General features: G+C 37.5%; 1 protein-coding gene across 7 annotated transcripts in view; it reads right to left on the reverse strand.

Moving 5' to 3' along the window:
* Positions 1-13,179, reverse strand: part of TM9SF3 (transmembrane 9 superfamily member 3) — a 76,702-nt gene that overhangs the window by 16,830 nt on the left and 46,693 nt on the right. For 6 of the 7 annotated variants that reach the window (XM_089897963.1, XM_089897964.1, XM_089897960.1 and 3 more), the window contains 3 exons: positions 6,310-6,449; positions 3,450-3,518; positions 88-234 (listed from right to left, as the gene is read on the reverse strand). In XM_089897963.1, the coding sequence (XP_089754089.1) occupies positions 88-234; positions 3,450-3,518; positions 6,310-6,449 (356 nt within the window). The remainder of the gene's footprint in view (positions 1-87; positions 235-3,449; positions 3,519-6,309; positions 6,450-13,179) is intronic. The other variant, XM_089897965.1, reaches the window with a different exon arrangement.

Consider the following 13,179-nt stretch of genomic DNA (forward strand, 5'->3'; position numbering starts at 1 on the left):
CTTTTACTCCACTTGATACACTTCAAGTGGAATCTTATTTTAAAATATTATGGTCCCCAGAGGTTCTTCCCAGAAATAAGTACTCACCACCTATAATCCTCTGCATTTAGTAGAAAGTATGTGCACACGATGGTCACACAGACGGTCACAATGCACAGGATGACCAGCACCAGCATCATGAAGCCATAGACATAATAGATCTTATACGCCCAGAAAGATGTGAAGATGAAATACCTAAATACAACACAACGAAGACACAGTTTTCTAGTCTTTATTCATGTAGCTCACACTGCTCTTGCTAAATCTCACTTGCATCTTAGTTCTCACTTTTTTCTCACTTAAATCTCAGTATTTTTCTTTCAAGTAACTTCCAACAGTTTCCCTTACCCCCTTTTCATTAAGTCATTTAAAATTCTCTCAAAAATATTTTCTTAGATAATCTTTCAAGAACAGACTCATTAGTAGGGTAGGGTATCCATCTCTAAGCAAACTAAATAAATTAGAAGCTTAAGGAGTATACTGTGGAAATGAAAATAGCTAAAAATTCTTATTTTTTAAATAGTCAATTTCCTTGTTCTTTCATTTTTTTCTAGATACGACACTTTATAAACAATGTATTTTATATTTTATGAAACACCCTATTAAATTAAAAAAAGGTTTGATATAGTAATAATGTATAAAATTAGGAAAATAAAAATAATTAGGAAAAGAAAGCCTATGGAAGCTTCACGCCATTTTCACAGTACCACAAAAGAAAGGGCATTAAGATTTTATACCAAAAAAAGACCCTTTACTCTAATTCCATTACACAAGCCATAGTTAAACAAAAAGCGTGTTTTTCTTTTTATTTGCGGGACGCGGGCCTCTCACTGCTGTGGCCTCTCCCGCTGCGGAGCACAGGCTCTGGACGCGCAGGCCCAGCGGCCACAGCTCACGGGCCCAGCTCCTCCACGGCATGTGGGATCTTCCCGGACCGGGGCACAAGCCCGTGTCCCCTGCATCGGCAGGTGGACTCTCAACCACTGCGCCACCAGGGAAGCCCCAAAAAGGGTTTTTTAGCCTCTTTTCTTTTTCTTGTTCCCTTCTGCTTGTTAGTTACCTTATTCATCACCAATTCTTTCAACAGATATTTACAGAGGCCCTATACATATCAGAGAAGCAGTGAGAACAGAATTGAAGACAAAGTCTTTACTCTGAAGGAGATTAGTTCAGTGGGAACTAGTAAAGGGGCTATCATGACACACAAGTGCTTCTCCAATGCACCTAACAGGGGCAACTTACTGGCCTGGCTGGGTGGGGCTCTGGGGGTAGGGAAGGGTGGTGAGAAGAATCAGATAAGGCATGGTGGGTGGGGAGCTAGAAGAATATTCCATGCATTGGAACAGCAAAGGCAAAGGCTCACAAAGGAATTCACTGTATTTAGAAAGACTCAAAGTAATTCAGTATGGCTAGAACTTCAAATGAACTGTGAGAGATAAGAGATGAGGCTGGAGAAGAGAACAGGGCCAGATTCTATATTATGAAGGTCTTTATTGACTATGTGATGGGGTTTGGACCTTACCTCAATGAAAATGAGAAGTCTTTAGCAAATAAGTGACATGATCAGACTGATACCTTAAAAAGACCACTGTGGCTACCAAGAGGAGAACAGGTGTGAGGGTGGTCAAAGCAGAGAAGTTAAAGATACAGCAGAGTGGCTACCAAACGGAACAGAGTACCCAAGAAAACGGGAAGAGATGTGATCCACAAGGTAGTATGGACAGGGTAGGAAGGAAAAAATAGTGGCAAGTCAAATCAGGGTGAGGACACAAGTCAGAAAGTACAAAAGAATTTCTCGAACTGGTTTTTATTAAACCATGAGCTAGAGTGACATGCTCTCCAATCCCTCTAAGGTGCCGACTAATACCCACAGCTGGCAGGTGACCCCCAGGAGTGGCCCAAATCTATGTCAGTTGTCCTTATTCGTGTAATTAGACAATTTAAATGTCACATAAAGAAATAAACATGATAGCTAAAAGAATTATGATTTCTATGAAAATTATGTTGAATACTTTGGAAAAATTCAATAAGGTGAGCCACTAAAAAACAAGTGATAAAACTGGGCGTGGGTGAGACAACTATAAAAGATTGGGGGACAAATGTACAAATCTAGAAGGATTCTGCACTTAGGATACTTCAGACAGGTCTTTACATTCCTGCTCCACTTTAAAAAGTTTGGAAAATACAGGAGATGCATTATGAATTTCAAAGGTAAAAATGATGGAAACGTCAACTAGGTACAAAGGCAAGACCTTGGCTCTATATTTTTTTTAAAAATCAGTGAAAGATGTACCTTTAGTTGTTTTAAGTTAAAATAAAATGTTATGTATGTATCTTTTTTTAATAATTCCCTTACATGAGCCAACTTTTTCAATTAACCAACTGTCAGATTCAATCACACCTCTTAAGGAGGCATCCACTGTACAGGAGAGAATCAGCACTGGGGCGTCTGGAAACGTGTAAGGAAATTTTGAGTAGTCACAATGACTGGCATTTCATGGGCAGGATCCAGAGGTGTATGACTGCAGTTCTTGAAAAAGTCCCATACAAAGAACTGTCTCTTCTAAGATGCCAGAGCATTCCCATCAAGGAACATTGGAACACAGGCTGAGAAAAGAAATGCTTATATTTTGCAGTGGGGAACCAAGGATGCAGATATGAAGCATGGTAACTGGGCACAAGATGGCATATCTCCCCCCCGAAACACATACATAATTCCCAGCACTCCTGTGGGCCTTGATGGAAGAAGACTAGGAATGAATGTGTATCCAAAGATGTCAGGATCTTGACTAACTGGTAGGTAATGGTTTACCTAGTTTCCTGGACCCTTAGAAATATTTTAAAAATAAAAATCAGTAATTTCTTATATTATGTAGCTGATCAAAGGCTGGTCTGACATGCATGCATTCTCTAGCATGCATGCTTTGATTTCTAAGATCTCCTGTTTGGTGAGAAAGGTCTAGAACACAATACAAAAACAGTATAAGCTTCACCTGAATATTTGAGAACAAAGCAGAAAACCACTTTTTTTTTTTTTTTTTTTTTTTTTTGCGGTACGCGGGCCTCTCCCTGTTGCAGCCTCTCCCGTTGCGGAGCACAGGCTCCGGACACGCAGGCTCAGCGGCCATGGCTCACGGGCCCAGCCGCTCTGCGGCATGTGGGATCTTCCCGGACCAGGGCACGAACCTGTGTCCCCTGCATCGGCAGGCGGACTCTCAACCACTGCGCCACCAGGGAAGCCCAAAAACCACCTTTTGACAGACTACATAGACCCCTTTCTAGAAGCATGGACTTAACAAACTAACTCTGTTAGATGCCTGCCCATCTGATGATTCTATACCTATCCTAACTCCTAAATTTTCTTATTATAATGAAATCCCCCAAAACATAAATACATTGCCAAAACTTACATTTCGATAAAGATTGAGCCAAAAGGTAAAATTCCTCCCAGGCAAACAATAACTGCAGGCTCCATGAACCTGGAAAATATTAAAATTAACAGTAAACTTCTAGTATGATTTCCACATTATATTATATAAACCCTGATAATAGAAATCAGATGCTTGGTACTTAAAAATAATCTAAAGGATAGAAACAAACCAGTAAACAGAAAACCAAAAATTCAAAGAGGCACAATACTGAGAGGGGACTTCAAATTAGCCATAGGTTATAGTCAAAATTCTTTTTGGCATTAAAGGCCGAGATAAGAACTTGTGGAACACAAATACTTGCGACTGGCAGAGCTCAAGAAAAACTATGAGTATTTGCTCTTGTTCTATACTTTTCGGTAACTTCTAAAAATTTTCGTCATTTACCTTACAGAAAGCCATAGGGAAAGAAAAGTCTTGAGACCCCCCTGCATCTGAAATAATGTTTCCCAAATTGTGGCCTTGCCAATCTCTTTGCTCATGCTTTCCTTGGTTCAGTAACTTGTTCTCCTATGAATCACACAATTAAGGTATTATGGGTTCTGAGTTATAAAAGGAGTTAAAGAATGAATAAAAAATAAAATTCAAACCTCATTCATTCACTCAACACTTACTGATTGCAATCGGTAATTCTCCACCTGCAATGCCTTCCCTTGTCTCACGGTTCTCTCCTGCGAGCACTGACTCAAGTGTTCGCCCCATAAAGCCTTTCTCGGGTCTCCCAAGAAGAGGTGGGTTCTTCCACTGTCTCTTGAACGTAACTCCATGGCAGCACTTACCACACTATACTGTACTGTCTAATTAAATACCTCACTAGATTATAAACCCTGGCATGCAGAAGCTATTCATCTAGGTATTCCCAGTGTCCAGCACAGTATGTGGCACATAAAAGATAGTAAACTACTATTTCTGAAATGAACAAACTACAAAACTGGGAAGAAAATGAGTTTGAGAGCCAAAAAAAAAAATTTTAAAGTCTAGTCTTCTTTCCTCCTTTTATAGAAAGCCAAGATCCACAGAGGTTAAAAATGACATGCCCGCCAGATCTAGTATTCAGATTTTGGTTCCCATACAACTATATAAAGAAAATGAAGAGACGCGCGAGCCTTCCTACACCTAAATGTGACCCAGGGTTATTAGCAAGGTCGCGTGTTGCTCCTTCCTCTCCTTCACCAGCCCTAGTGACCCAGAGGAACTTTTGTGATTTCTATGCTTTTCCTTTAACCTTATCCTCCCCAGTAATGGGTAAAGGAACAAACGTTAGGGTATCAATGAGCCTTAACAGTCTAATCTTGATTTGAAGATAAAACTGACTTTAAAAAACAGACTACAAAAGTTCTCATAAGCACCAATCCTAGAGAAAAAGAACACGGACAATTCCTAGGACTAGAACAGATCATTCTCCTTTACACTACGGGGCTATTTTATTCAGCCTCCACTTCTGCAAATGTCTACATACCTCCAAGTCTACAAAAGACTATATAAATACTTAAACATAAGTTATACTTACAATATAGCAAAATATCTAGGAATGGAGGCTTTTCAATATATATCCCTTATTATGAATATGTAGAGTCTACCATATAGCTATTCTTATGAGATGGGGAATAAAACAAATGTACAGTAAGACTGTTCTATTTATGTCTGCAAGTAAGAATTAGGAAAATAAAGAATGCAGAATAGCATAAATCAGCACTAAAACGTTCAATTTACTAATTTTATTTTATTTTATTTTTTATTTATTTATTTTTGGCTGCGCCATGCGGCACATGGGATCTTAGTTCCCTCACTAGGGATCGAACCCGCACCCCTTGCAGTGGAAGGGTGGAGTCTTAACCACTGGACTGCTGGGGAAGTCCTCAATTTACTAATCTTAAAAAGCAAAACATATAATGAGTTCACATTTTGTTCAAATTTGAATTATGAAAATTAGAAATATAAACATATTAGTAACATCTCATTTTATGTCCAAAAGCTGAAAAAATACAAACCATCTCAAGTTAAAAATCCATCAAGAATCACTATTTCAAAGCTGAACAGTCAAATGAACTATAAACTATGCTTACACTATTGCAATAGAAGAATCGCTTTAGCTGTTAAACAGAAATACCTGTCATCCTTTGTCAGGATTAAATCTTGAATTATGGGAGATCCTCAAAAATACATTTTGTGCATAAAATGTGAAAAATGTATTTGAGCGATTCTATACTATCCCAAAAGTGAAGGTAAAGAACATAGGTCAGTAAGTTATAATTGGTCTCACTACTAATTCCTCTCTCAATTGATACAAAATCTATGGCTATAAGTCAATGTTGTTTCAAATAATAAAATATCTGGAAAGGAAAGTGAAATTAGAAGCCAGGGGTTGGCAATCTTTTTCTGTAAAGGTTCAGACAGTAAGTATTTCAGGTTTTGCAGGTGATACGGTCTCTGTCATAACTACTCAACTTTGATGCCACCCTGTAAAAGCAGTCACAGACAATATGTCAACAGGCATGGCTATATTCCAACAAAATTTTATTTATAAAAACAGGCAGCAGGTCAAATCTGGTTTATAGACTGCAGTTATACAACGGCTGCCGCTTTAGGTCCCACCCTAGCACTAGTGTACTTACCAAAGCATTTGATTTCTCTGTAAATGGCACCAATATTCAAAAAAGTGAAATAAGCATATCATTTATTACTACCTCTAGCAATATAAATTGAAGGAAAAAGTAAAAAGACAAATTCTTAAGTTTAAACTTATAAATACATGCCAATTCTAAAAATTATGTATACATAATAGCCTTAGGAATTTATATATTGTGAGAAGCAATCACATAAAATTTAGCATTCTCTTTACCATTTTTTCTCCGGTATGGGACGAGGCACTGCATTGACACGACACGGAAAGTTCGGTTGACCTGACAGATTTCGGCCAAGTATTGTACCAACAAGATTTAGAGGAAGGATAACAAAAAAACATATGCAACAAACGGCCACCTGTAAATTAAATTAAAATATGTGTGATTACTCAGAGAACAATAACACTAATAAAAACAAGTAAAAACGACACTTAAAAATGTAAATACAATTTGATCACAAGAGAAAATGTTTAAGTTCAATATGGGTTAAAATTGTGCAGAATATATACTAATGGCAATAGGAAAAGAATGTGCTTTAGAATATTAGAATTAAACTAAATACAAGTCGAACTGTTTCCTATCTACTGTAGTTCCCAATTTTTCCTATTCTTCCATACTGTCCCTACTACAGTCCGTTTTTCCTCTCCTTTCACTTTCAGCTGTCATGCTTTTAACATATCCTTTATCTTTTATCATTATAACCAACTTATTTACTTGCCTACACTTCATTGAGCTCCTAATATGCACAAGGACCTTTACACATGTTATTTTTCTACTTTACAGATGAAGAAAACGAGACTTAAGAGAGGCTAAGTAACTTCCCATGATCACACAATTAGCAGGTGGCCGAACTAAGATTTCAATTCAGATCTGCCTGTCTCAATCTGTCTGCTCATTCCTATTCTACAATGCCTTAGGATCTTAAAAATAGAAGAATATCACTATTTATGTACATATGTGTATTACTAAAATAATGAGTATTTTTCTCCCAATTAGTAATTCAAAGTCTAAAGTTACAGGGAAGACCACACAGAGATTCTAGAACCAAAGTGGTTAGTTAATAAATAAATAAATTTATTTTTGTGATTTTTTTTCTTTATATAAATCTGTACACTCAAGGAGACACACTCGAGCTCTTTTCCAGCCAGCATCTGGTTAGGATTATTTCACTCTGAACTTCTAAAACTGGAATAGGACTGAATCACCTCTAAGATCTCTTTCAATTATACATTTTGGGGTTCTAATAAATCAAAAGTAAAAGTGAGATGCAGCTCAATATTAAAGAAATAAACAACCTAATCCAAACATGGGCAGAAGACCTTAACAGACATTTCTACAAAGAAGACATACAGATGGCCAAGAAGCACATGAAAAGCTGCTCAACATCACTAATTATTACAGAAATGCAAATCAAAACTACAGTGAGGTATCACCTCACACCCGTTAGAACGGGCATCATCAGAAAATCTACAAACAACAAATGTTGGAGAGGGTGTGGAGAAAAGGGAACCCTCTTGCACTGTTGGTGGGAATGTAAATTGACACAGCCACTATGGAGAACAGTATGGAGGTTCCTTAAAAAACTAAAAACAGAATTACCATATGATCCAGCAATCCCACTACTGGGCATATACCCAGAGAAAACCATAATTCAGAAAAGACACATGCACCCCAATGTTCACTGCAGCACTATTTACAATAGCCAGGTCATGGAAGCAACCTAAATGCTCATCGACAGATGAATGGATAAAGAAGTTGTGGTACAGGGACTTCCCTGGTGGCGCAGTGGTTAAGAATCCGCCTGCCAATGCAGGGGACATGGGTTCGAGCCCTGGTCTCGGAAGATCCCACATGCCGCGGAGCAACTAACCCCGTGAGCCACAACTACTGAGCCTGCGTTCTACAGCCCATGAGCCACAACTACTGAGCCCATGTGCTGCAACTACTGAAGCCTGTGTGCCTAGAGCCAGTGCTCCACAACAAGAGAAGCCACCACAATGAGAAGCCCATGCACTGCAACAAAGAGTAGCCTCCTCTCACCACAACTAGAGAAAGCCCGTGCACAGCAACAAAGACCCAACGCAGCCAAAAACAAATATAAAATAAATTAATTTAAAAAAATGTTGTGGTACATATATACAATGGAATATTACTCAGCCCTAAAAAGGAACGAAATTGAGTCATTTGTGGAGATGTGGATGGATCTAGAGACTGTCATACAGAGCTAAGTAAGTCAGAAAGAGAAAAACAAATATCGTATATTAACACATGTATGTGGAACCTAGAAAAACGGTATAGATGAACCGGTTTCCAGGGCAGAAGTTGAGACACAGATGTAGAGAACAAATGTATGGACACCAAGGGAGGAAAGCCACAGGGAGGGTGGAGATGGTGGTGTGCTGAACTGGGCGATTGGGATTGACATGTATACAACTGATGAGTTTAAAATTGATGACTAATAAGAACATGCTGTATATAAAAAAAGTTAAATTAAATTTTAAAAAAACTCAATAAAATGTACCTTGATGGGAAAAAAAAGTAAAAGTGAGAGAAAAGCTGAATGAAAACTGTGAAGAAACTGACTGAGAGAAATGAAGAGGTGTGGGGTAGAAAATTCACAGTGATCACATGAGAAGGAAAGAATCTATTTTGAAGCAACATTGTGAAAACTCTGCATCTTCATTATATCCTTATGTGTGCTTGTGTGTGTTAAACAAGCCAAGGAGTATTATCATCTTCCTTTCAGGTAAAACTTGTATAAATGTATGAGAGTTAAGAGAGTTCTGAAATGCCATTTTAAAGCTCAGACTCAGGAAGGCAAATCATTGGTGTCTCAGTTTAGACCTGCTAATAATATGAATTTCTGGGCTTCCCTGGTGGCGCAGTGGTTGACAGTCCGCCTGCCAATGCAGGGGACACGGGTTCGTGCCCTGGTCTGGGAGGATCCCGTGTGCTGCAGAGCGGCTGGGCCCATGAGCCATGGCCGCTGAGCCTGTGCGTCCGGAGCTTGTACTCCGCAACGCGAGAGGCCACAACAGTGAGAGGCCCGTGTACCGCAAAAAAAAAATAATAATAAATAAATAATTAAAAAATATGAATTTTTGCCCATATAAATAACAAGAATATGTGAAACATAAAAAATAAGCAGACATTTTAAAGATATTTTAAATACTACGATATATTGTGAATTATACATACCTCATATTTGGGGGGTGAATTCTGTCTCAATTTTTGTTATTCATTGTTGATTGCTTTTTAAATTATTATTTTGCTCTCATTAAGCATATAAAACTCATAAATATTAACACACTGTGATAGAGACCTATGTATTTTCCCCTTAATTTACCAGAATTCTAATTTCAGGTAAGGATTGAAGAGAAGCTGGAGAAAACATTCCTATGTGGAATGACAATGGTCTAGCAGAGTGGTCTTCAAACTGTTCCACAGAACCTCAGGTCCTGCTGAAGACTTTCAGGAATTCCACAAGCATTTGATTTGAATATCCTTTTGAAAATAGTTTTTTTTAAATAATATTTTTAAGTGTAATAAAAATATACACACTCAAATTAGTTCTATACCAAATATTAATAGCTGGAGATACCACAATCAACTCATTTTCATGCAAACCTCAGAATAAAGTTTCTCCTGCTATCTCTGTGTATATATTTGGACTCCTAGTAAACGTGTCATTGATTAGGAAGGCTTGTAATGCTACACTGGTCTTTTGTTCTCCCTCCCCATCCTCCACCCCGACCCAATTCAGGCCTGCACATACTTGCTCACTAAAAGCTTTACAAGCAAGTGCACTACAGCACATGCATGTCACAAGCAATTAAGTGGCAGGTGAAATGAGGGCATATCTTGCCTTGTGTGCTTAATCAAAGCATAACAGCAGTCAACAAAGGAACCTATAAACGGTCTCATCAAGACAATATCAACTGTTTAGCATTTAATTTTTTCCCCTTTTCCTGACTTTTTAATACATGATAAAAAATGTGAGCAGTTTGTTAGAAACTGTTAGTGACTGAACTGTGAAACCAATTTCCTACTCCTTTATGTCCAAGTTCTAGATGACTTTACTTGAAAAATACTGTGAGACTGCAAGGCAAGCTATTAAAAAAAAAAAAAAAAGTCACATGGAACTAAATTATCCGAGAAGTCAGGATTTTTCTCAATACTGATATTCAACCAAACAAACTGGTTACTGAAGAAGAATGTTACCTGTACCCCTTGGTATTAAATCTGCATCCATCGCAACTTTATTGCTCTCATTAAATTTAGAATGCTAAAAACCTGAATTTGCAAAATTTATACTAACAGAATCAAGCTTGTATCTGTTTTCTTTATTGGGCTTCTGCATTAAGCTTTCGTTTAAAATGCAATTTAACAACTAAGAGTTAAAAAACCATTAGTCTAATACACTGGTGAAAACCCTGGAACTCAAACTAATACAGGGCCCACCCCTAGAGCTTCCTAGCCTCTGTTCATGGACCAATGAAAAGTGAAAACAGGGACGGGGAAGGAAGGACTCACTCCAGGTTGAGGGCCTCCCCTAGCTACAATGAGAACAAGATAGAAACAAGTACTACCTATCACTGCTTAACACCCCAAAGATGTACCAACTGGTCAACTATTCTCAACCTCAGTCACAGACTAAGAATGTGACTATTATTCTATCTTCATTTCCAGACTGGCCTTCTAAGGAAATCTGTGGTGTGAGTGGAATGGAAAGGGAAAAGGCAGCCTGAGATGGGCTATTATGGAATATACTAAAGGATATAAATTTTACTGAGGATGATAGACAGTAACTGCTTATAGGTAAGGTGATTCTCAGAAAACATATCATCTTGTCAGTCATTACGTTTATGCATTTCCTTGACACTTGCTCAGAGTAGGCAATTTTTATGACTCCTTTTCTACCTTATACATTTTATGCCTTTACTTCTATATAAAAATTATTTAGCCTCAATTTAAGCATGTCGACAATAATCAACCTAACAATCAGGACATTGCCAACGTAAACACAAATGCTTATAAGAAGCCTATCTATTTTAAAGCTATTTTCAACATGCTAATTAATAACTCCCCATTCTGTTTCTTGGGCAACTTCAATACTGTAATAGAAGAAACACTGGGTTTGAAGTTAAAAACTTATTCTATAATGCTAGCGTTATCCTGATACCAAAACCATAAAAAAAGACATTATAGGAAAATTGCAGATCAATATTTCTCATAAATATAGGTTCAAAACAAAAAGCAACACATTTTAGCAAATGGAATCCAGCTATATTACAAATTGAGGTTTGTCAAAGGAATGCAAGATTGGTTTAAGATTCAATAATCAATCAATGCAGTTCACCATATTATCAGACTAAAAAGAGGAAAATCACAGATCATCTCAAAAGGTGCAGAAAAAATCATTGCAAGAGCCAACCTCCCTTCACAATAAAACAAACTCAGCAAACTAGGAATAGAGGGGAACTTCATCAACTTGATTAAGGACATCTATGAAAAAACTACAGGTAATATTTCTTGATGGCACAAGACAATACTTTCCCCCTAAGATTGGGAACAAGAGAAGAAGTCTGGTCTCACCTCTTCTATTCAACATTGTACTGGAGGTTCTAGCCAGTGCAATAGGCAAGAAAAAGAAATACAAGGCATACAGATTAGAAAGGTAGAAATAAAATTGTCTTTATTCTCAGACAACATGACAATCTATGTAAAAAAATCTTCAGGAATCTACAAAAAAGAAATTAGAACTAATAAGTGAGTTTAGCAAAGGTGCAGGATGCAAAGCCAACATGCAAAAATCAACTGTTTTTCTATACACTAGCAACAAGCAATCAGAATTTTTAATTTAAAAAATACCATTTACAAATAGCATAAAAAATATGAAATACTTAGGGGTAATTTCAATAAAAGCTGTACAAAACCTAAATATTAAAATCTATAAAACATTACAAAGAAAAAGTAAAGATACCTAAATAAGTCAAGAGATATACTGTGTTCATTAATCAAAAGACTTAATATAATGTTAAGATGTGAATTCTTCCCAAATTGATCCATAGCTTTAATGCAATCCTAATCAAAACCTCAGGGTTTTTTGTAGAAATTGACAAGTCGATTCTAAACTTAACATGCAAATGCAAAGAACCTAAAAAATCCAAAACAACTCTGAAAAAGAACTGATTTCAAGACTTACTGTAAAGCTACAATAATCAAGACAGTGTGATACTGGCATCAAAAAATCCCAAAAAAACAAATTAATCAATGCAACAGAAAAAAAAGTTCAGAAATAGATCCACATAGATACGTGGTCAATAGATTATCAATAAAAGTGCTAAGGGAAATCAGTGGAGAAAGAGTAATCTTTTCAACAAATGGTGCTAGAACAAATGAAGAGCCATAAGCAAAACGAAACAAAACAAAACCCTTGACCCTTAACTCATACAATATATAAAATTAACTACAAATGGATCATAGACCTATATTTCAGAGCGAAAACTATAAAATTTCTAGAAGAAAACATATGAGGAAAACTTACTGATCTTTGATTTGGCAAAAGATTTCTTAAAAAGGACAGAAAAGCACAAATCATAAAAGGAAAAAAATCAATAAATTGGACTTCAAAATTAATAACTTTTGCTCTTCAAAAGATACCCTTGGACTTCCCTGGTGGCGCAGTGGTTGAGAATCCGCCTACCAATGCAGGGGACACAGGTTCGAGCCCTGGTCTGGGAAGATCCCACATGCCATGGAGCAACTAAGCCTGTGCGCCACAACTACTGAGCCTGAGCTCTAGAGACCAACAGCCACAGCTACTGAGCCTGCGTGCCACGACTACTGAAGCCCACGCACCTAGAGCCCGTGCTCCACAACAAAGAGAAGCCACCGCAATGAGAAGCCTGCACACCACAATGAAGACTAGCCCCTGCTCGCCGCAACTAGAGAAAGCCTGCGTGCAGCAACGGAGACCCAACGCAGCCAAAAATAAATTAAGTAATTTAAAAAAAAAAAAAGCATGTCCCCAACTTGCCCAAGTAATATCAAGCAGATGTGGGGCAAAACCATCAAAAAAAAAAAAA

The sequence above is a fragment of the Delphinapterus leucas genome, chromosome 16 (genome assembly GCF_059928025.1).
Source record: "Delphinapterus leucas isolate spDelLeu-1000000601 "Yukka" chromosome 16, BTC_Dleu_Yukka2, whole genome shotgun sequence".
Lineage (NCBI taxonomy): Eukaryota > Metazoa > Chordata > Mammalia > Artiodactyla > Monodontidae > Delphinapterus > Delphinapterus leucas.